This window comes from Vipera berus (genome assembly GCF_964194415.1).
Source record: "Vipera berus genome assembly, chromosome: 1".
NCBI classification, from domain to species: domain Eukaryota; kingdom Metazoa; phylum Chordata; class Lepidosauria; order Squamata; family Viperidae; genus Vipera; species Vipera berus.
The window spans coordinates 41,860,634-41,883,632 of NC_138202.1; the positions used below are offsets into that span (position 1 = coordinate 41,860,634).

Sequence of the window (22,999 nt, forward strand, 5' to 3'; positions counted from 1 at the left end):
TAGCTTTCCTTTTGTTTTAGGGCTAGGTGCCATCTGAATGGCCTTCACTTTGGACTCAGCTTGGTGGATGCCATCAGCATCAATGCAAACCCCCCAAAATTCAGTTGAGGGAACCCCAATACTGCATTTGCTCTTTTTTAGTTTAAGGCCTACTTCACGTAGCCTCTGCAGGACAGCTCTGAGCCTCCTTGCTAGCATCTCTATGGATTCTCTGGCAATAAGCACGTCGTCAAAATAGGGGCAAACCCCTGGAATGCCTTTGAGTGTGTGTTCCATGATTCCCTGAAAAATGCCCAGGGCTACACTAACCCCAAATTGCAAGCGCTTTACTCTGAAAACCCCCCTGTGGGTCAGAATTGTCTGTGCTGCGGCCGTGGCCTCATCAACAGGTAGTTGCTGATAGGCCTGCACCAAATCTAATTTTGCAAAAGTGGTGCCACCCTGCAAAGATGCCAGGATGTGGCTCACCACTGGGACTGGGTATGCGTGCTGTTTAAGGGCCCGGTTGATTGTGCATTTATAGTCTGCACATATTCTGACTTCCCCATTGGCTTTAAGTGGTGTTACAATAGGAGTTTCCCACTCCCCACCATCTACTGGTTGCAAAACACCCTGTTCCACAAGCTTTTCTAGTTCTGTGTCTATTTTGTGCTTGAGGGCAAAGGGGACCCTGAGAGACTTAATCCTGACGGGAACCACGTTTGGGTCTAGTTTGAATGCTATTGGCAGGCCCGTGTAAGTTCCTAGGGCTGAATCAAATATGTCTGCAAAGTCCACACAAACTGACGCTAGACTCGCAACTTGTGTCCGGTTGGTACCGGTTACTTGGATGCCTAATGCATCAAACCAATTGAGCCCAATTAGGCTTGTTCTCTGCCCCCCTAGTACGACAACATCCAGGTGCCCTGAAAACCCCTTAAATTTAACAGCCAAGGTGGCTTCACCCTTGACTACTTTTGTGTTCTGAAAATCTGTTAAAAGTATGTCAGAGGGCCTCAGCTTATCTCCTACTGCAACTGCACACAAAATTAAATGTGTCCAGAGAAATAATGGAAACTGCGGAGCCTGTGTCCAGCTCCATCTTATAGGGGACCCTTTGCAGCTCCACCTGAAGTCTATAATCGGGTTTAAGGGGGCGTCGTGCCCTGATACAGCAGATACTTCTACGGCGTGAGCAAAACACCACACTGAACAGCCCCGGGGCCCCAGTACCTCTCCTGGTCGGATCTTCCGACTGGCGATTTGATGGCCAGTCCCTCTGGTGACCTCTGCAAACTGATGCGATGTGGCCGGTTTTTCTGCAGGCCTGGCACATGGCTGTCCGGAACCTGCAGTCTGAGTGTTGGTGGCAGCCACCACAACCTGGACATCTAGGCAAGAGATCTGCCTTGTAAGTAGTCTCTTGCTGCTTACTGCTGCAGAGCTGTTGGTCGGGTTGTCTGTGCAACTTGTCAACTTTGGCTTCTTTGGAGTCCTCGGTGAGTTCTGAGTCCTCATGGTGGATGGCTTCTTTGCGTTGCATCATTCTGGCAGGCCAGATTGTTCGCACAGCTCCACCGGCAGCTTCATCCACCATGACTTCATTCTGGGCATCTGCGAATGACAAGACTTCTCTGGCAAAAGGTTTCTGCTGCAGCTCTCTGTTGCGGAGGCCATAGACGAGCCGGTCTCGAAGTCACTCTTCAATGTCTGAAAATCGACATAGGCGTGCGGCCTGCCTCAAGGCTGCAATGTACTCAGATGCGGTCTCTCCCGGCTTCTGTATTTGTTGTTTGAAGGCATAGCGCCATACAATTACCGACATCTTTGGTTGGAAGTGTTCTCTGAGCTTCTTCTTCAGTTCAGCGTAGGAGACAGATTCTAACGGCATGGGCGCAAACAGGTTTTCGGCCAGATCAAACGTCGCTGGGCCTCACACACAAAGCAGCGTGGCGGCCTTCAGTCCATCCTCTGCAACCTGGTTCACCTGAAGGTAGTTCTCAACCTGGGACAGGTACGAGGGCCATCCTTCTGGTTGCTTGATGTCGAATTCTCACAGCCTTCCGACCTTGGGCATTCTGCTGGTCTTCATGGCTGGATCTCAGTGTCTTCAAATCCTGCCTGTCCGCTGCCCAGGGACTGGTCCTCTGAGCGCATGGTCACTAGCGTGACTTAGCTAGCTGAGCGTAGGGGGGGATTTGCTTTTCCCACCAGGCGTGCGCTGCCTCTCCCCTAGTGACTTTCAGCTTTGTCGGAGAAGCAGGATCCCACCTTCGTCACCAGTGTTGTGTACTGGGTTCGTTGCGCAGGAATGAAGACAAGGCAAGTGAGTTCAGTAAAGATCATGGTTTAATGCTTGCAGGATCTGAACTAGAGAACAGGGCTGCAGCTGCAGCAATTTATACCCTGGCCCCTAGGTGGCGGCCGATAGGTTTGAAGCAACCTATTGCTGCCTAGGGCCAACCAATGGAAGCACTGGAGACGGGTTGTCTGAGATGCTGGGAGCCGTTAGCTAGTTCCCTGCTCCAGCAGCCTATCAGCTGTTACCACGTGGTGTTAACAGGCAAGCCCAATACATTGCACCTCTAATATCCTCCCCATTCACACACACAAACATTCCTTCAATATCCTCCCCATTCTCACACAACACACATTCCTCCACTATCCTTCTCTTTCTCTCTCTCACTGCTTCTATGAGAAAAGCCTTTCCTCTTCTGCCTCTTTCTCCAGAGTCTTTTCTTCTCTCCCTCTCCCTCCAAAACTACCTCCTTTTATAGTCTCTCCTTTCTCTACCCCTTCCTCCTTTCTCTTTTGGGTGAGTCAGAAGTGCTGATCCTGGGGCTTTTATCTTGCCCCAAGCAGCCTTGAAGCTCCTGATGACTCTCTCACGGCAAGTCCTGTGCTGCACTGCTTTGGCTCATTCCCTCCCCCACTGTCCTTGGCTGGGCAGGGACGCATACCACCTGCCATGTGCCAATATACCACCAGTGGTACGTGTACCACTGGTTGAAAAACCCTGATCTATACCATTGCAGAGTTTATCATTTGCTTGTTGGTTATGCTACTTAGCTTGCCATCTTTCTGTCTTCAGTGATTTCTACTACACCTACAATTGTATGTAATATGGTGGGATTATTCGCTGTAAATGAGCATTGTTTAGGTATAACACTGAGATATGGTTAAAATTAATCATAAAATATCTATTGGTGACATCTTGTGGCAAAGTTTGGTATTACAACTTATTATGTCCTAAAAGAGACTTGGTTTGAAGCCCAGACCTTAGATAAGACTTTCCTGACCTTGGCACCACGTGTGAGAGACTTAGCTGTAAGAGAACAGCTGGGCTGCATAACTGGCCTACTTGAACTGTGAATGTAAACTTTTACTGACTTTCAGAGTTCATCATCATTGGCATCCTTCAGTCTCGAGAGACTATGGTGTGCTCTGGAAAGAGGTCCTAAAGCAGCATCTGGTGTGGCTAAAAAGGCCAGTTCGAGAGTGGCAGTCCCTTCCACACCTAGGGCAGATACAATCTTTCCCCTGTCCAGCCCCCAGATTTCGCTGGTTCCAGGACTGCCTCTTTGCTTCAGCCTGCCGCACAAGTGTCTCTTCGAATTGGAGAAGGCCATGCTGCGTCTTTAGCCTCCAGGCTGTTAATGTCCATTCCCAAGACCTTTAGATTCCTCTTGCAGATATCCTTATATCACAGCTGTGGTCTCCCTCTGGGGCAGTTTCCCTGCACTAGTTCTCCATACAGGAGATCTTTCAGAATCCAACCATCAGCCATCCTCACGACATGCCCAAGCCAGTGTAGATGTCGCTGTTTCAATAGTGTATACATGCTAGAAATTCCAGCACATTCCAGAACTGCGCTATTTGGAACTTTGTCATTCCAGGTGATGCCAAGAATACATCAGAGACAGCACATATGAAAGGTGTTCAGCTTTCTCTCCTGCCATGTGTAAAGGGTCCAAGACTCACTACAGTACAAGAGTGTGCTCAAGACGCAGGCTCTATAGACCTGGATCTTTATATGTTCTGTCAGCTTCTTATTAAGCCATACTGTATTTGTAAGTCTGGAAAATGTGGTGGCCACTTTACCAATATGTTTATTCAGCTCAGTATCTAAAGAGAGAGTGTGAAGTTGAGCCGAGGTACACAAAGTCATGGATGACCTCCAGTTCTTGTGCAGAGATTGTAATACAGGGAGGTGAATCCACGTCCTGTCCAATTACTTGTGTTTTTTCAGGCTGATTGTTAATCCAAAGTCTTGACAGGCCTTGCTAAAACAGTCCATAAGTTGTTGAAGGTCTTCGGCAGAGTGACCAGTAATGGCAGCATCATCAGCAAAGAGGAATTTTCGTAGGCATTTCAGCTGGACTTTAGACTTTGCTCTCAATCTAGAGAGATTAAAGAGTTTTCTGTCTGATCTGGTCCGGAGATAGATACCCTCTATTACAGTTCCAAAAGCGTATTTCAGCATGATGGCAAAAAAGATCCCGAATAAAGTTGGCACAAGGACACAGTCCTGCTTCACTCTGCTCCAGATGTCAAAGTAATCTGATGTTAAGCCATCAAAAACCAAAGTGCCCTTCATTTCCTTATGAAAGAACCTGATGATGTTGAGGAGCTGAGGTGGACATCCAGTCTTGGGGAGAATTTTATATAGGCCGTCCCTACTAACCAAGTCAACAGCCTTTGTAACATCTATGAAGGCTATGAAAAGTGGCTGTTCCCTGCATTTCTCCTGCAACTGTCTAAGGGAAAATACCATGTCAGTGGTGGACCTGTTGGCTTGGAATCCACACTGTGATTCTGGATAGACTCTCTTTGCAAGCATCTGGAGCCTCTTCAGTATGACACGGGCAAGCAGCTTCCCTACAATACTGAGTAGAGAGATACCAGTCACCCATGTCACCTTTGTTTTTATACAGTGTGACGATATTTGCATCCTTCATGTCCTGTGGTACTCCACCTTCCCTCCAACAAAGGCAGAAGATTTCATGCAGTTCAGTAGGGATGCTCTCTTTGCAGCACTTCAGAATTTCGGCAGGGAAGTTATCTTTCCCAGGTGCCTTGCTAGAGGCAAAGGAATTCAGGGCCGTGTTTAGTTCTTCTAAAGTTGGTTTATTGTCAAGCTCCTCCAAGACAGGCAGGCACTCAATATTATTTAATGCTTCTTCAGTTACCCCATTTTCTCTGGAATATAACTCAGAGTAGTGCTGCACCCAGCATGCCATCTGCTGTGCTCGGTCCTGGATAACCTCGCCTGTAGCAGACTTCAGAGGGGTAGATTTCTTCTATGTTGGACCTAAGGCCTGCTTGATGCCATCATACATCCCCTTGATATTGCCTGTGTCAGCTGCTATATGGATCCGAGAGCAAAGCTGCAGCCAATAATCATTAGCACATCTCCTGGCGGTTTGTTGGACTTTGCTATGAGCAGCTCGCAGAACCCATAGTTTGCGCTCACTGGAACAGGCTTTATATGCAATTAGAGCTCTCCTTTTTTCCTCAATGGCTGGCATCAGCTCCTCCGAATGGGCTTCAAACCAATCTGCTGTCTTTCTGATCTCTTTACCAAATACTGACAAGGCGATGTTATAAACAGCATTCTTGAAATATTCCCATCATTGAGATGCATTTGCTTCAGCCAGGCCTGGGAGAGTCTCCTTTAGTGCTTGTACAAATTCCTCCACTTTGCCCTGATTGCGGGTCTTGCTGATGTCGATTCGTGGTCTTCCTTCTTCAAGTGATGCAATCTCTTTATTTTCAGTTTTATTTTGCTGCACGCCAAGGAGTGGTCTGTATCGCAATCAGCACCCTGATAGCTGTGTGTGATTGTGATACTGGGAAGGTTGGAGCACCTGGTAAGAATCAAGTCAAGCTGGTGCCAATGCTTCGATCTTGGATGTCTCCAAGAGATTCTGTGTTGAGGCTTTGTTTTAAAGAATGTATTGCTACCACAAAAACTGTAGTAGCAGCAAAACTCCAGCAGGCGTTGGCCATTTTTGTTCATCTTCCCGACGTCGAACTGACCTAAACAAGTGGGCCAAGAACTATAATCAGCTCCAACTCTGGCATTAAAGTCGCCAAGGATAAACAGTGGTTTTTTCTCAGGGATTTTCTTGATAGTAGCAGCCAGATCATTGTAGAATTTGTCTTTGGATTCTACTGAAGATGATAATGTCAGTGCATATGCACTAATAAAAGTAACCAACCCTGCTGATGAGTGGAGCTGCAAGGACAGAATTCTTTCACTTCCAGCAGCAGGTGGAGTAATAAATCCTAGTAGGGTGTTTCTAACCGCAAAGCCAACCCCGTATTCCCTAGTCTCATTCGATGGCTTTCCCTGCCAGAAGAATAAGAAATTTCTCTCCTTAACACATCCCAAGTCTGACAGCCTTGTCTCTTGAAGGGCAACGATTTTCAGAGTTATATGTGGGAAATTGCTTTCCTATCTCTTTACTTGAGGAATATTGGTCACTATATGAGAAGCTGAAATACCTTGGACAATAAAATTTTGCTTGACAAACAACTTTTACTAGAAAGACTATTTATAAGCACATGAAAGAGATGAACGAGGACCAGGAAAAGATCCTTTCTATTGTTCTGTTTCAGCCTACGACCAGCCCTGTTTGAATGTCAGGGACAACCCCTTTTTATAATCAACAGGCTGGAAAAAACCCAACCAAATTTATTTACAAAGAGTTCAAACAAAAGTTAAATGAAAAGTTCAAACAAGACTTTAACCAAAAGGTTAAACAAGAGTTAAACAAGAATAACAGACCAGGACTCTAGCAGAAGATCTTCAAACGGTTGCCTTCAGCAACCAGCACCTCCCACACATTCCCCTTTTATCAGCAGTCCCAAGGCGTGGCTTCTTATTGCCTTCTCCCGAGTTGCCTCATTGCTTTCCTCTGTTCTGCTCTGCTAGATTGCCTCCTGCTCATCCCTGAACAGAGCCAGCTGTGGATCGTCTTCTTCCAATCCCTCATGCTCACACAGCTGAGTCTGAGGAGGAACAAGACAGGAGGGGCCTGGCTGAGAGTTCTGCAGTGCATCAGAACCTTCCTCTGACACCAAAGGTTCTCCAAACCCCTCCTCCTCCTCCTCTTCAGAATCATCAGACTCAGCTGCCGAAACCACAGGCTGACGCTGAATCACAACATCCATGTTGAAAGCCATACATGAAACCATTCTGGTTATTAGATTTAAAAGACTTGGAAATCAGTTGAAAATAAGGATCTGTTTAACAGTTAAAAATTAGACCTAGGAGGAAAAAAGAAAATTAATTATTATGAATATGTTTGATTTACTGATTAACCCAGGTAATATACATAATGGTTTTGATTTATTAAAGGGGATATTGTATTACTAAGTAGATGATTTAATATGGTAGAAAATAGATAACTTTTAGGAAAAAGAACAAGATTATATTCAAATAGATAAAATGTATATTTTGGATATTAGATTTTGTTACGAATTGAGACAAAGGAAATCTTGGTTACCTAAAGCCTGAAAATTATAAATATCAAAGGTTAAATTGGAATATTGATGAGAAACTAAAAATTGGATAAAATTAATAACAGGATACGGATTGTTTATGAAGATTGAATGTAATTAAGATACGTATAAGATAAAAAATTATTGATAAATGTAATGTTTTACTGAGCTGATATAATAAGAAATATACTAGCTTGAACACTATTGATTAACCCAGTCAACATGTTGCTTTTTAAATATTTAAATGTAAAATTGGAAAATTAATAAAATATTATTTTTAAAAATCATAAAATATCTGAGATGAGTTGTGTGGCTTGTTCCTGTTTTTTGAATTCTGCTTAAGAGATGAACAATACTACATTGGCAGTATTCAAACAATCCTTCAGAATTCTTGAGGGTTCCCTAATGAAATGGCTTTTTTATATATAACTTAAGAGAAGTGCTGGCACAAATTTGGTTTCTCTAAGTTTAGTAATAGGCTTCAACATGCTCTTTAAAGCAGGGGTCCCCAACCCTCAGTCCGTGGAATGGCACCGGTCTGTGACATGTTAGAAACCGGTCTGTGCAAACAAGTGAAGCCCCATCCGCGGGATGCAGGCAGCACATGAAACCACACCCCTTCCGATCCATGGAAAAACCTCTCCACCGAACCGGTCCACAGTGCCCAAAAGGTTGGGAACCCCTGGTTTAAAGCACTGAAGATTTCTTACATGTAGAATTCAAGATTCTTTATAGTTCAGCTAAGCCTGCCATTTAAAAAATTCCCTACTTTCCCTCAGGTACTTAAAAATACTTTAAATTCCTGCATCTGGCCATGTAAATTATTTCCATTGTACCAGTGTACTAGTAGATTTCTTAGGTGTTTTTCCTTTTTGTTTTTTCCTTGAACAAAGAAATGTACTGCTGTATATATAATTTTGTTGCTGTTAGCAGTGAAATCAAAGAAATCACAATGGTTCCTTTTCATCAGATTAATATGTAGTAATTATATAATGAGCTGAATAAAATGGCCACAGGAGTAATTGCTAATACAATTTTTCCTGTTTTCTGATTTTGGTCTAAATCAAATTGATACATATATGTGTGTCTATTTCCTATTGAGACATACCGTATATACTTGAGTATAAGCCGAATTTTTCAGCCCACTTTTTGGGCTGAAAAATTCCACTTCGGCTTATACTCCAGTCAACAAAAAAACTTACCGAGGACTTGTGCGCGGCCGAGGCTTTGGTGCTTCCGGGATCGCCCGCACCTCTCCCAAGCCACCGCCGTCCGAGACCTGCCGAAGTTTGGGGAGGTTTGGGGAGGTGCGCGCGCACCTCCCCAAACTCCGCGCCTTGCCTGCCTGCTTCTTTCCGCAGCGGAAAGAAGCAGGCAGGCAGGGCGCGGAGGAACGGAGATTTGCCGACGTTTGGGGAGGTTTGGGCGCCTCCCCAAACCTCGGCAGGTCTCCGTTCCTCCGCGCAGACCTGCCGACGTTTGGGGAGGTTTGGGCGCCTCCCCAAACCTCGGCAGGTCTCCGTTCCTCCTGCCGACCTTTGGGGAGGTTTGGGCGCCTCCCCAAACCTCCCCAGGTCTCCGTTCCTCCTGCCGACCTTTGGGGAGGTTTGGGCGCCTCCCCAAACGTCCCCAAACCTCGGCAGGTCTCCGTTCCTCCTGCCGACCTTTGGGGAGGTTTGGGCGCCTCCCCAAACCTCCCCAAACCTCGGCAGGTCTCCGTTCCTCCGCGCAGACCTGCCGACCTTTGGGGAGGTTTGGGCGCCTCCCCAAACGTCCCCAAACCTCGGCAGGTCTCCGTTCCTGTTTGGGGAGGTTTGGGCGCCTCCCCAAACCTCCCCAAACCTCGGAAGGTCTCCGTTCCTCCGCGCAGACCTGCCGACCTTTGGGGAGGTTTGGGCGCCTCCCCAAACGTCCCCAAACCTCGGCAGGTCTCCGTTCCTGTTTGGGGAGGTTTGGGCGCCTCCCCAAACCTCGGCAGGTCTCCGTTCCTCCGCGCAGACCTGCCGACCTTTGGGGAGGTTTGGGCGCCTCCCCAAACGTCCCCAAACCTCGGCAGGTCTCCGTTCCTCCGCGCAGACCTGCCGACCTTTGGGGAGGTTTGGGCGCCTCCCCAAACGTCCCCAAACCTCGGCAGGTCTCCGTTCCTGTTTGGGGAGGTTTGGGCGCCTCCCCAAACCTCCCCAAACCTCGGCAGGTCTCCGTTCCTCCGCGCAGACCTGCCGACGTTTGGGGAGGTTTGGGCGCCTCCCCAAACCTCCCCAAACCTCGGCAGGTCTCCGTTCCTGTTTGGGGAGGTTTGGGCGCCTCCCCAAACCTCCCCAAACCTCGGCAGGTCTCCGTTCCTCCGCGCAGACCTGCCGACCTTTGGGGAGGTTTGGGCGCCTCCCCAAACGTCCCCAAACCTCGGCAGGTCTCCGTTCCTGTTTGGGGAGGTTTGGGCGCCTCCCCAAACCTCCCCAAACCTCGGAAGGTCTCCGTTCCTCCGCGCAGACCTGCCGACCTTTGGGGAGGTTTGGGCGCCTCCCCAAACGTCCCCAAACCTCGGCAGGTCTCCGTTCCTGTTTGGGGAGGTTTGGGCGCCTCCCCAAACCTCGGCAGGTCTCCGTTCCTCCGCGCAGACCTGCCGACCTTTGGGGAGGTTTGGGCGCCTCCCCAAACGTCCCCAAACCTCGGCAGGTCTCCGTTCCTCCGCGCAGACCTGCCGACCTTTGGGGAGGTTTGGGCGCCTCCCCAAACGTCCCCAAACCTCGGCAGGTCTCCGTTCCTGTTTGGGGAGGTTTGGGCGCCTCCCCAAACCTCCCCAAACCTCGGCAGGTCTCCGTTCCTCCGCGCAGACCTGCCGACCTTTGGGGAGGTTTGGGCGCCTCCCCAAACGTCCCCAAACCTCGGCAGGTCTCCGTTCCTGTTTGGGGAGGTTTGGGCGCCTCCCCAAACCTCCCCAAACCTCGGCAGGTCTCCGTTCCTCCGCGCAGACCTGCCGACGTTTGGGGAGGTTTGGGCGCCTCCCCAAACCTCCCCAAACCTCGGCAGGTCTCCGTTCCTGTTTGGGGAGGTTTGGGCGCCTCCCCAAACCTCCCCAAACCTCGGCAGGTCTCCGTTCCTCCGCGCAGACCTGCCGACCTTTGGGGAGGTTTGGGCGCCTCCCCAAACGTCCCCAAACCTCGGCAGGTCTCCGTTCCTGTTTGGGGAGGTTTGGGCGCCTCCCCAAACCTCCCCAAACCTCGGAAGGTCTCCGTTCCTCCGCGCAGACCTGCCGACCTTTGGGGAGGTTTGGGCGCCTCCCCAAACGTCCCCAAACCTCGGCAGGTCTCCGTTCCTGTTTGGGGAGGTTTGGGCGCCTCCCCAAACCTCGGCAGGTCTCCGTTCCTCCGCGCAGACCTGCCGACCTTTGGGGAGGTTTGGGCGCCTCCCCAAACGTCCCCAAACCTCGGCAGGTCTCCGTTCCTCCGCGCAGACCTGCCGACCTTTGGGGAGGTTTGGGCGCCTCCCCAAACGTCCCCAAACCTCGGCAGGTCTCCGTTCCTGTTTGGGGAGGTTTGGGCGCCTCCCCAAACCTCCCCAAACCTCGGCAGGTCTCCGTTCCTCCGCGCAGACCTGCCGACGTTTGGGGAGGTTTGGGCGCCTCCCCAAACCTCCCCAAACCTCGGCAGGTCTCCGTTCCTGTTTGGGGAGGTTTGGGCGCCTCCCCAAACCTCCCCAAACCTCGGCAGGTCTCCATTCCTCCGCGCAGACCTGCCGACCTTTGGGGAGGTTTGGGCGCCTCCCCAAACGTCCCCAAACCTCGGCAGGTCTCCGTTCCTGTTTGGGGAGGTTTGGGCGCCTCCCCAAACCTCCCCAAACCTCGGCAGGTCTCCGTTCCTCCGCGCAGACCTGCCGACCTTTGGGGAGGTTTGGGCGCCTCCCCAAACGTCCCCAAACCTCGGCAGGTCTCCGTTCCTGTTTGGGGAGGTTTGGGCGCCTCCCCAAACCTCCCCAAACCTCGGCAGGTCTCCGTTCCTCCGCGCAGACCTGCCGACGTTTGGGGAGGTTTGGGCGCCTCCCCAAACCTCCCCAAACCTCGGCAGGTCTCCGTTCCTGTTTGGGGAGGTTTGGGCGCCTCCCCAAACCTCCCCAAACCTCGGCAGGTCTCCGTTCCTCCGCGCAGACCTGCCGACCTTTGGGGAGGTTTGGGCGCCTCCCCAAACCTCCCCAAACGTCGGCAGGTCTGCGCGGAGGAACGGAGACCTGCCGAGGTTTGGGGACGTTTGGGGAGGCGCCCAAACCTCCCCAAACAGGAACGGAGACCTGCCGAGGTTTGGGGACGTTTGGGGAGGCGCCCAAACCTCCCCAAAGGTCGGCAGGTCTGCGCGGAGGAACGGAGACCTGCCGAGGTTTGGGGACGTTTGGGGAGGCGCCCAAACCTCCCCAAACAGGAACGGAGACCTGCCGAGGTTTGGGGACGTTTGGGGAGGCGCCCAAACCTCCCCAAAGGTCGGCAGGTCTGCGCGGAGGAACGGAGACCTGCCGAGGTTTGGGGAGGCGCCCAAACCTCCCCAAACAGGAACGGAGACCTGCCGAGGTTTGGGGACGTTTGGGGAGGCGCCCAAACCTCCCCAAAGGTCGGCAGGTCTGCGCGGAGGAACGGAGACCTGCCGAGGTTTGGGGAGGTTTGGGGAGGCGCCCAAACCTCCCCAAACAGGAACGGACACCTGCCGAGGTTTGGGGACGTTTGGGGAGGCGCCCAAACCTCCCCAAAGGTCGGCAGGTCTGCGCGGAGGAACGGAGACCTGCCGAGGTTTGGGGACGTTTGGGGAGGCGCCCAAACCTCCCCAAACAGGAACGGAGACCTGCCGAGGTTTGGGGACGTTTGGGGAGGCGCCCAAACCTCCCCAAAGGTCGGCAGGTCTGCGCGGAGGAACGGAGACCTGCCGAGGTTTGGGGAGGTTTGGGGAGGCGCCCAAACCTCCCCAAACAGGAACGGAGACCTGCCGAGGTTTGGGGAGGCGCCCAAACCTCCCCAAAGGTCGGCAGGTCTGCGCGGAGGAACGGAGACCTGCCGAGGTTTGGGGAGGTTTGGGGAGGCGCCCAAACCTCCCCAAACAGGAACGGAGACCTGCCGAGGTTTGGGGAGGCGCCCAAACCTCCCCAAACGTCGGCAGGTCTGTGCGGAGGAACGGAGACCTGCCGAGGTTTGGGGAGGTTTGGGGAGGCGCCCAAACCTCCCCAAACAGGAACGGAGACCTGCCGAGGTTTGGGGACGTTTGGGGAGGCGCCCAAACCTCCCCAAAGGTCGGCAGGTCTGCGCGGAGGAACGGAGACCTGCCGAGGTTTGGGGAGGCGCCCAAACCTCCCCAAAGGTCGGCAGGAGGAACGGAGACCTGCCGAGGTTTGGGGAGGTTTGGGGAGGCGCCCAAACCTCCCCAAAGGTCGGCAGGAGGAACGGAGACCTGCCGAGGTTTGGGGAGGCGCCCAAACCTCCCCAAAGGTCGGCAGGAGGAACGGAGACCTGCCGAGGTTTGGGGAGGCGCCCAAACCTCCCCAAAGGTCGGCAGGAGGAACGGAGACCTGGGGAGGTTTGGGGAGGCGCCCAAACCTCCCCAAAGGTCGGCAGGAGGAACGGAGACCTGCCGACGTTTGGGGAGGTTTGGGGAGGCGCCCAAACCTCCCCAAAGGTCGGCAGGAGGAACGGAGACCTGCCGACGAGCCGCGGCCACACAGGGTATTCCTGTGTATTCAGGCTTGCAAAATGGCGGATCGAGCCTCTGCTGGCGGCAGAGGCTTGCAGAACGGCGGATCGGCTTATACTCGAGTCAATAACTTTTTCCAGTTTTGGGGGGTGAAATTGGGGGTCTCGGCTTATACTCGAGTCGGCTTATACTCAAGTATATACGGTACATTAGTTTCACACTTCGGTTTAGTAACATACAAATTGTACTATTTGGTAAAATGGAAACTTTAGGAGATGTGCATAAACTACTTTAGATATTGATTGTAAACTATAGAAAAATAGATTAACCTTAATTCCACTATTGTGTGATCCCCACATAATTCTAGACACGTTGATTCAAAAGTATTTTATTTCAATTTAATGAGTTTTATTCCCTGCAATGCAATTAAGATCCGTTTTCAGAGATTTTATGAATGTACATCATGCTTCTTGCCTCACTTTCAGGAAGCACAGCTGAAAGTTGTATACCCATTGTGGTTCTCTTTGTGTTCTCATTGCCTTTTCCCAAGAGTGATGATTGACAACAGCCTTCTCAGAGTGGTATCCTTCTAATGCTTTATTGGCTGCAAGTTTGTAGAAGGCTCTGTACTTAGAATGTTTAAATAACCCTATCAGTAATGAAATCAACACTAATCAGCTGTATGTCTTGTGAATACATTATTTATATATGCAAATATATACAGTACATACAAATAAGCAAAATAAAATTAGGGATGTATAGGAATAGATTCTGGAGTTCTGCCATAAATTTACCATCTGACTTACAAAATGTCAGTTGATTCATGGTGTGAATTTATTGGTGAAAATAGATACTATAAAATAGCATGGAGAAAGTATTTTTCATTTCTTTTTAGGTGATGTATGAATGTGCTACAACAAGCATTGTTTAGGAAGAAATATTGCTGACTAAGCAGCAACTCTACTGTCTTTTAAAATAGGGCCCGCAGTTAATTTATATATATATATATATATATATATATATATATATATATATATATATATATATATATATATATATATATATATATATATATATATATATATATATATATATATATATATATATATATATATATATATATATATATATATATATATATATATATATATATATATATATATATATATATATATATATATATATATATATATATATATATGTCAAATGCTTGTTAACTATTTTTAGATTACCTTGCTAGGCCCCAAACATGGGACAAATCTTTATTTCCTGTGTCAGCCTAACCTGAAGGCCATCGACAGGCAGTAGTCACACCGGTGACAGCTCATATTTGTGTAAATTTTAAATTGCTAACAAAGAATTAAGGGAGACTGATATGCATTTCAAACTTATTAGTTTTCATCAGTCAGCCATACCCTTCTGAGAGTGCAACCTGGGCTGATTGCACATTAGGCAGTTGTTTTCGCCTCTAAGCCACAGGATCTCTCTCGCTTTGTTAGCTGAGAAGCAAGGGGAGATATATGTCAAATGCTTGTTAACTATTTTTAGATTACCTTGCTAGGCCCCAAACATGGGACAAATCTTTATTTCCTGTGTCAGCCTAACCTGAAGGCTATCGACAGGCAGTAGTCACACCGGTGACAGCTCATATTTGTGTAAATTTTCAATTGCTAACAAAGAATTAAGGGAGACTGATATGCATTTCAAACTTATTAGTTTTCATCAGTCAGCCATACCCTTCTGAGAGTGCAACCTGGGCTGATTGCACATTAGGCAGTTGTTTTCGCCTCTAAGCCACAGGATCTCTCTCGCTTTGTTAGCTGAGAAGCAAGGGGAGATATATGTCAAATGCTTGTTAACTATTTTTAGATTACCTTGCTAGGCCCCAAACATGGGACAAATCTTTATTTCCTGTGTCAGCCTAACCTGAAGGCCATCGACAGGCAGTAGTCACACCGGTGACAGCTCATATTTGTGTAAATTTTAAATTGCTAACAAAGAATTAAGGGAGACTGATGTGCATTTCAAACTTATTAGTTTTCATCAGTCAGCCATACCCTTCTGAGAGTGCAACCTGGGCTGATTGCACATTAGGCAGTTGTTTTCGCCTCTAAGCCACAGGATCTCTCTCGCTTTGTTAGCTGAGAAGCAAGGGGAGATATATGTCAAATGCTTGTTAACTATTTTTAGATTACCTTGCTAGGCCCCAAACATGGGACAAATCTTTATTTCCTGTGTCAGCCTAACCTGAAGGCCATCGACAGGCAGTAGTCACACCGGTGACAGCTCATATTTGTGTAAATTTTAAATTGCTAACAAAGAATTAAGGGAGACTGATATGCATTTCAAACTTATTAGTTTTCATCAGTCAGCCATACCCTTCTGAGAGTGCAACCTGGGCTGATTGCACATTAGGCAGTTGTTTTCGCCTCTAAGCCACAGGATCTCTCTCGCTTTGTTAGCTGAGAAGCAAGGGGAGATATATGTCAAATGCTTGTTAACTATTTTTAGATTACCTTGCTAGGCCCCAAACATGGGACAAATCTTTATTTCCTGTGTCAGCCTAACCTGAAGGCCATCGACAGGCAGTAGTCACACCGGTGACAGCTCATATTTGTGTAAATTTTTAAATTGCTAACAAAGAATTAAGGGAGACTGATATGCATTTCAAACTTATTAGTTTTCATCAGTCAGCCATACCCTTCTGAGAGTGCAACCTGGGCTGATTGCACATTAGGCAGTTGTTTTCGCCTCTAAGCCACAGGATCTCTCTCGCTTTGTTAGCTGAGAAGCAAGGGGAGATATATGTCAAATGCTTGTTAACTATTTTTAGATTACCTTGCTAGGCCCCAAACATGGGACAAATCTTTATTTCCTGTGTCAGCCTAACCTGAAGGCCATCGACAGGCAGTAGTCACACCGGTGACAGCTCATATTTGTGTAAATTTTAAATTGCTAACAAAGAATTAAGGGAGACTGATATGCATTTCAAACTTATTAGTTTTCATCAGTCAGCCATACCCTTCTGAGAGTGCAACCTGGGCTGATTGCACATTAGGCAGTTGTTTTCGCCTCTAAGCCACAGGATCTCTCTCGCTTTGTTAGCTGAGAAGCAAGGGGAGATATATGTCAAATGCTTGTTAACTATTTTTAGATTACCTTGCTAGGCCCCAAACATGGGACAAATCTTTATTTCCTGTGTCAGCCTAACCTGAAGGCCATCGACAGGCAGTAGTCACACCGGTGACAGCTCATATTTGTGTAAATTTTAAATTGCTAACAAAGAATTAAGGGAGACTGATATGCATTTCAAACTTATTAGTTTTCATGATGAATATATATATATATATTTATATATATATAAATAATATGTGTGTGTGTAAATATATATATTTACTTATTGTATTAACTTGTCACTAAGCCAAGAATTTTAGGTGCCAAAATACATCCCAGATATGCTTTTGCATATCCACAGATAGGCTTACTTGCTAGTATCTGTGATATTTTTTAAAGGAACTCATATAACCCTATATACTTTTGAATAAATACATCCTTCAAGAAGCAGACACTCCAATTTTTAACCAAACTACCATGAAAAATTTATCAATTTATCTGTGGGAGGTGCATTTTGGTTAAAAACTCAAGGGTTGGTTTATTGATTATGTATTGATTAAATATTATTTAGATATACAGGTAATCCTCTATTTACAACAGTTCATTTAGTGACTGTTCAAAGTTACAACAGCACTGAAAAAAGTGACTTATGATGACATTTCACACTTATAACCGTTGCAGCATATCCAAGGTCAGTGATCAAAGTTCAGATTCCTTGGCAACAGATTCATACTTATGATGGTTGCAGTGTCCCTGGGTCATGTGATTTACCTTTTGCGACCTTCTGACAAGCAAAGTCAATGGAGACGTCCAATTCATTTAACAACTGAAGTTACTCATTTAACAACTATGGCAAGAAAGGTCACAAAATGGGGCAAAATTGACATAAGAAACATCTTGCTTAGCAACAGAATTGTCTTGCTTAGTAACAATTGTGGTTGTAAGTTAAGGACTACCTGTAAATAGACCTCAATTTACATTCATTTATTCAGAAATCATTTCAAAAGCACTGAAAAAAATGGATGTATGACCAGTCCTCAAAGTTCTGGCCATTGTGGCACTTCTGTGGTTGCAATCCAGGTACTGGGTGTGTAGCTTGTGATTATGACATTGCAGGGAGCCATGGTCACATGATCATTTGTGACCTTCCCTGTCAGTTTTTCACAATCAAAGTCAATGAGGAAGCCAGCAGGAAAGGTTGCAAGTTGCTCTGGTAAGTCGGTCTACTTTTTCGCCCGCCTGCCTGCATATGTCTTGCACTGGCCTTCCCAAAGCCTCCTTGACTTGCATATGGCCTGCACTAGCCCTCCCAAGGCCTGCCCATCTTCTGGGAAGCAGCACCCCTGTGGTCCTTACCTGGGACTTCCAACTCTTCCCACATTTTGGGGTTACAACAGCAACCAGAACTGCCAGGATTGGTATCAGTAAGCAATGCAGTCACATGGCATTGTGCTTTACAACTGCATTGTTTAGCATTGATAATCCTGGTTCCAATTGGAGCGATTACCTGTGTATAAAAAGGTATGTCATGTGTCAGCTATCCTGGTCTTGGTTGTTTAGAACCATATGGTATCATAAGCAGGACTACTTGTTCTGTAGCTAATAGAAAGCCGCTATAATGCTTTCAACATTCCTGTAATACAGTATACAGTATTGATAGCCTAGCACCCTACTTAACAACCTCCATATACATGTCAGCAACTTCCAGACCAATAATAATACACACTTCATAGAGGGGGTAAAGCCAATTGCCCAAGAAGTTTTGATTTGAATTTGTAACTACTCAGCATGGTTCAACATTCTATATCTCACCAGAGACCATGGCAGTATATTTCCCTGATTCCTGATCTTTCATGGAAGAATTCATTGTATGCTAGACTATTCCCTTCTTCCCTTTTTTTCATGCTGTAAAATGAAAATTTCACCGGATGATGCTCAGACCATTGCAATGTGGTATCTTTACATTTCCTCTCCCTATTACCATAATCCAAGACAAAACTCTTTTCAGTTTGCTTGAGGTTTTTTAATCTTTTTTCTTTTTTGATTTATTTTATTTGTTGTTAACTTTAAAGATTTGTTTAATTGTGATTTCTTTAATATATTTAGGTGCTATTTCAATCTTTGGTCAAGATAATACCCCCTCTTTGTGTTTGATCCAGTGACCTCTGAAGATACAGGGATTGTGAAACCCCTATCAGGGCTTGCTGGGATCCTCTCAGCTTCCCATAATGCCCTGCTAGAATTTAGTTCAGCCAGATTCTTATTTTGGAGTTGTTCTTATTAGCTGTTTATACACAGCATAGATTTGCATTGCATTTGGATCCAGTGAGTGTTCACAAATAAATTGGCTGCACTTAAAGATAAGGGATATAGAATTTAAAAAAAACCATAATGGTATTTAAAGGAAGATTCAAAGATAGTAGTTATTATCAGATCTTAGAATGGCAAACCTGAGAATAAAAAGTCATACTGGTGGCCGTCATCTTACAACCATCTGTTTAGTGACTGTTTGAAGTTACAACGGAACTTAAAAAAATGAGTTATGATCTTTTTCACACGACCATTGCAGCATCCCTGTCACATGATCAAAATTCAGACGCTTGGCAACTGGCATGTATTGATGACAGTTGCAGCAACCCAGGGTCATTTGATCACCTTTTATGACCTTCTGACAATTCAATGGGGAAGCCAGATTCACTTAACAACCATATTACTAATTTTACTGCAGCGATTCACTTAATAACTGTAACAAGTTATGTTGTAAAATGGGGCAACTGTCTTTCTTAGTGATAGAAAGTTTTGGCTCAATTGTGGTTGTAAGAGAAAATTGGGGGGAAACTATTTTACAGCAAAAAGTAAGGCAACATAAAATGTAGGGCCATCTTGGGAATATGAAGCCATGCAGAAAGTAGCTCTTTTTTCCAATGGCAAATGCAAGACATTTCATGCAGATGGGGGCTGTAGGGGAAACAAAAGGTTACAATCTATTTTTCGCTCCAAACCCCATCCAGATTCAGATCAGAGAACTATGCCCTCCATTTACTCAGTTACAAATTCACTTCTCGTATGCTAGAAACTAAAAGCAAAGAGAGACAATGAAGAGTTTAGAAAAATATATATGAAAAGGATGCTGTTCCGCTTCCCCACAGACAGGAAACTACTGTTTGAATTTAAAAACTAGAAGTTTCACACACTGTGTTGCAGGGCATCATGTATACAAAAATAAGAAATGAATTGCTGACTAAGCTATTAGACGTAGAGCTGATTGTTCAAGTATTGAAGAGAGATAATCAGTTGAATACTTGTTCATTCTTTGCAGATTACTCAGGGCGAACTCCAGAAGTCATGCTCTAAGCCTCTAGTAGAGAAAGCTACAGATAATTGCCAGCATATCTGCCAATGTAGACCACCTCCATTACCACCACCGCCACCTCCACCGCCACCACCAAGGTTGCTTGGGGTTTCATGTAAGTAGAGGTTACCACTATTTTTTCTCAATATCCAGAAAAGCCTAGGAGCATCTGAAAGATTATTCAGTCACTAATTGGGAAGAAGGTAATGTTTATTTAATGGGCAGGTAGTAATATTTTTCTAATGAAGAATGGGAAAATAGTCATGACTCAGACAAATTTTGATTGATTAAGGTTATTTACTTAAATATGCAAGTTAACATGCAAAGCCTTGAATAATGCCATATGGTAAGAATGGTATGCAGTGAGTGTGCCATGATCTAGTATGTAAATAAGTTTATAGTTCCCCCAATTTATATTCTGACACACTTAATTCTATGCATAGTTTTGTGTGTGAATGCATCTGCATCCATCTGAGACTCCTGGAGATAATAGATTATCTAAACCCTTTCAAGTCAAATTTCAGCCCTGGATGGCTTGTATTTACATCATCAGAATATAAATGATGCCCTCATGATATATCACGGAGTTGAAGTCCACAAGTCTTAAAATGGCCAAGGTTGGAGACATCTGGTAGAGAGTACAGCTATTCCAAATAGTGATGGAAGTGTCAAAGTTCCCTTATATAATCTTTCTACTTCATGAGCCCCACTGGATATTAATTGAATGTGATTGAAAATGCTGGTTCTCTTGTTTAAAGGACCTGAATATCCACAGGACCAAATTCTCCCTGTAGTTTCTCTCCATGTGGTAGGATCATATAGGGTAGGCTGTCTCTGGTTCTCTTCTCTTAGGCATTGTCATTTCCAGGGGCCATGGAATACAGCTTTTTCAATTTTAATCACGTTGTCTTTGGAACAGCGTATTTCCCAAAATAGACAAACTCCCATTAATATATGGCTTTTAAGAGAGCCCTGGAATGGAACTATTATATGTAGCATTTTTGTTTGTATGTTTGCTTGTTGCTTAATTTTCCTCAGTGCTGAAGGTTTTATAATTGCATATGCAACTTATGCTGTTTATTCTTATTAAAGAAAGTATTTGGGACTTTCCAAGTCTTATGGTATGAGGCGACCCATTAATTTAGGTTTTCTGTAAATAGTTTTATCTTCTAGGCAAATTCTATGCTTAATAGCTTATGTAGTAAGCAGCTACGTATTAGCCTCAGGAACACTGAATAGGTATTTAAAAAACAAGCAAAAGGGCCCGTTGTATTCCAGGAAACCTCTGGAATGGTTCAGATGATTGTCGTTCACATTTGGAAGAGTTTGGGATTTAAAATATGTGGCTAATTCAGCCCTTTCTTCAATACATTTTTGTTGCTTGCCTCTGGGACTCATTTATTCTCTTTAGTATTGCAAGGCCCTGGCTCTCTGTCCCAGTTTCTAAATGTAATGATAGCTTTACTTATTTTCAACTTGAGCCATGATTTGCTCCTTTTGCTAGTTTAGCCAGTAAAAGTATATTCTGATAGTATACCATGATATCATCTATATATTAGCTATTACAAGCAGGGCTTTTTTTGTCATAGAACGCTCAGAACGGAGTTCCGGCACCTTTTTTGGATGGAACTTTGTAGGGTAGGCAAAGCGGGTTGTATGACATGTGTGAGTTCCGGCACCTTTTTCTTTTACAAAAAAGCACTGATTACAAGCCATTGTATTGTTTAAGAAGAATTTGTTTCAACTTCCCATTTTTATGAATTCTGTGAGAGCCTAAGAGAGAATTCTAAAGCCAGGATCCCACTGAGAAATGCCTTTCCTTTCCCAAATCTTAACTGACATGCAGGATTATATGAGAGACAGCAACATTTTATTGTGGAATTCCAATAAATATCATATTTAAAATATTGGTTACATATTTTTCCTAACTACAAAGTAATAGTTGTCAGAACTGAAAAATTTAATTATTTAAATTATACACAGACATAAAATAAAAAGTGTTTGAAGTCTTTAGAAACCTGAGTTTCTAGCCTGCTCACTCCCTCCAGTCACTGTACAGAAGAATAGATGTATATAAATCTAATATCAAAATAGCAACATGGAGAAATCAATGGGAGACAATCTTATCCTCCCAGGATATTTCTTTGTTCCACTCAAAGAGGCCTGCTTCAACAAAAAAAGGTCCAAAGGGAGAACTGCAGTGCAAAACAGCTAAACCAGAATTTATTTGCATATATAATTGGATGGTGTTCCAACACAGATGGAGTAGGAATCATCTTTCCTGCTACGGAAAATGGTTGTCCTCTTTTTGGTGTCAGATTAGCAATATTATTGTCAATGATTGCTACATTTGCTTCTACATATAGCTGTCACAGGTATAGAAACTGTGTCTTATATTTACAAAATACCTCATACATATTTGTGTTTATGTGTCAGAGCAAGCAATATTAATAAAAAAATTCAGGCATTTAGAGCATTGACCTTTCTCTTAGTTATTTGTTATTAGACTTTGTTTTGCTGAGTTCAAATGGGCTGCCTCTCTCAATTTCTCACAAACCCAATTAAAGCTCAAAGCAATTTTTTTTGCAACCTTTGTTATATTCTGTTTTGGGGCAAGTTTGTATCTAGCAATCCCCATTTCCTAATAACTTTTCTCTGGGCCAGTATATTTTCTGAACACAAATACCCTTTGTTTTCTTCTATATATAATTATACCAAGTGGTGGGATTCAAATATGTGAACAACCGGTTCTCTGTGTGGATGCCGCTTCTGGAAGTCCATTCTGGGCCTAGGGAACAAAATATTAGCTACCGGTTCTGCCGAGGTTGTGCGAACTGGCTGAATCCCACCACTGATTATACCCCTGTGCATGGGTTGTGTGGTATTTCAAAGCTTTGAGATGGCTGTTATTTTGTCTTTAGCAAGCAACAGGAATGGCAACTAGACCCAAGCATTCCACAGTTAGCTTAATTCCAGCTGTATCATCCTCTGCCAGGCTGGAAATGATAGCGGAGGAGGATTCTTCTACCAATTTGTTAAGAGATTCTGGCTCAGATACAAGTCTTAAAGCCAATCCAGTAAGATCTGGCAGAGCTTAAATGTGATTTAAAACAGGTGCAAGAAAAAAGTCTCAATATAAAGAATGAATGTCTGCCCACGAAACAATTATACAAGTCAATCACAATATTTCTATTTAACAAAAAGAGATGATTGTAAAGGACTGTAAAAAGAAATGAAGTGAGTACTTTGATAATAACCAGGGTAAAGGGAGAAGTCTAATGATTGTTTGGGATGCTAGTAAAGCAGTTAAGAGAGGCTATTTTACACAATATAATTGTCTAGAGAAGAAGAAATCCCAGGAAAAGATGCAAAAGATATTGGA

General features: G+C 45.4%; 1 protein-coding gene across 3 annotated transcripts in view; it reads left to right on the plus strand.

The window, feature by feature from the left end:
• Positions 1–22,999, plus strand: part of PRIMA1 (proline rich membrane anchor 1) — a 118,457-nt gene that overhangs the window by 57,213 nt on the left and 38,245 nt on the right. For all 3 annotated transcript variants that reach the window (XM_081314719.1, XM_081314721.1, XM_081314720.1), the window contains one exon: positions 19,585–19,732. In XM_081314719.1, the coding sequence (XP_081170845.1) occupies positions 19,585–19,732 (148 nt within the window). The remainder of the gene's footprint in view (positions 1–19,584; positions 19,733–22,999) is intronic.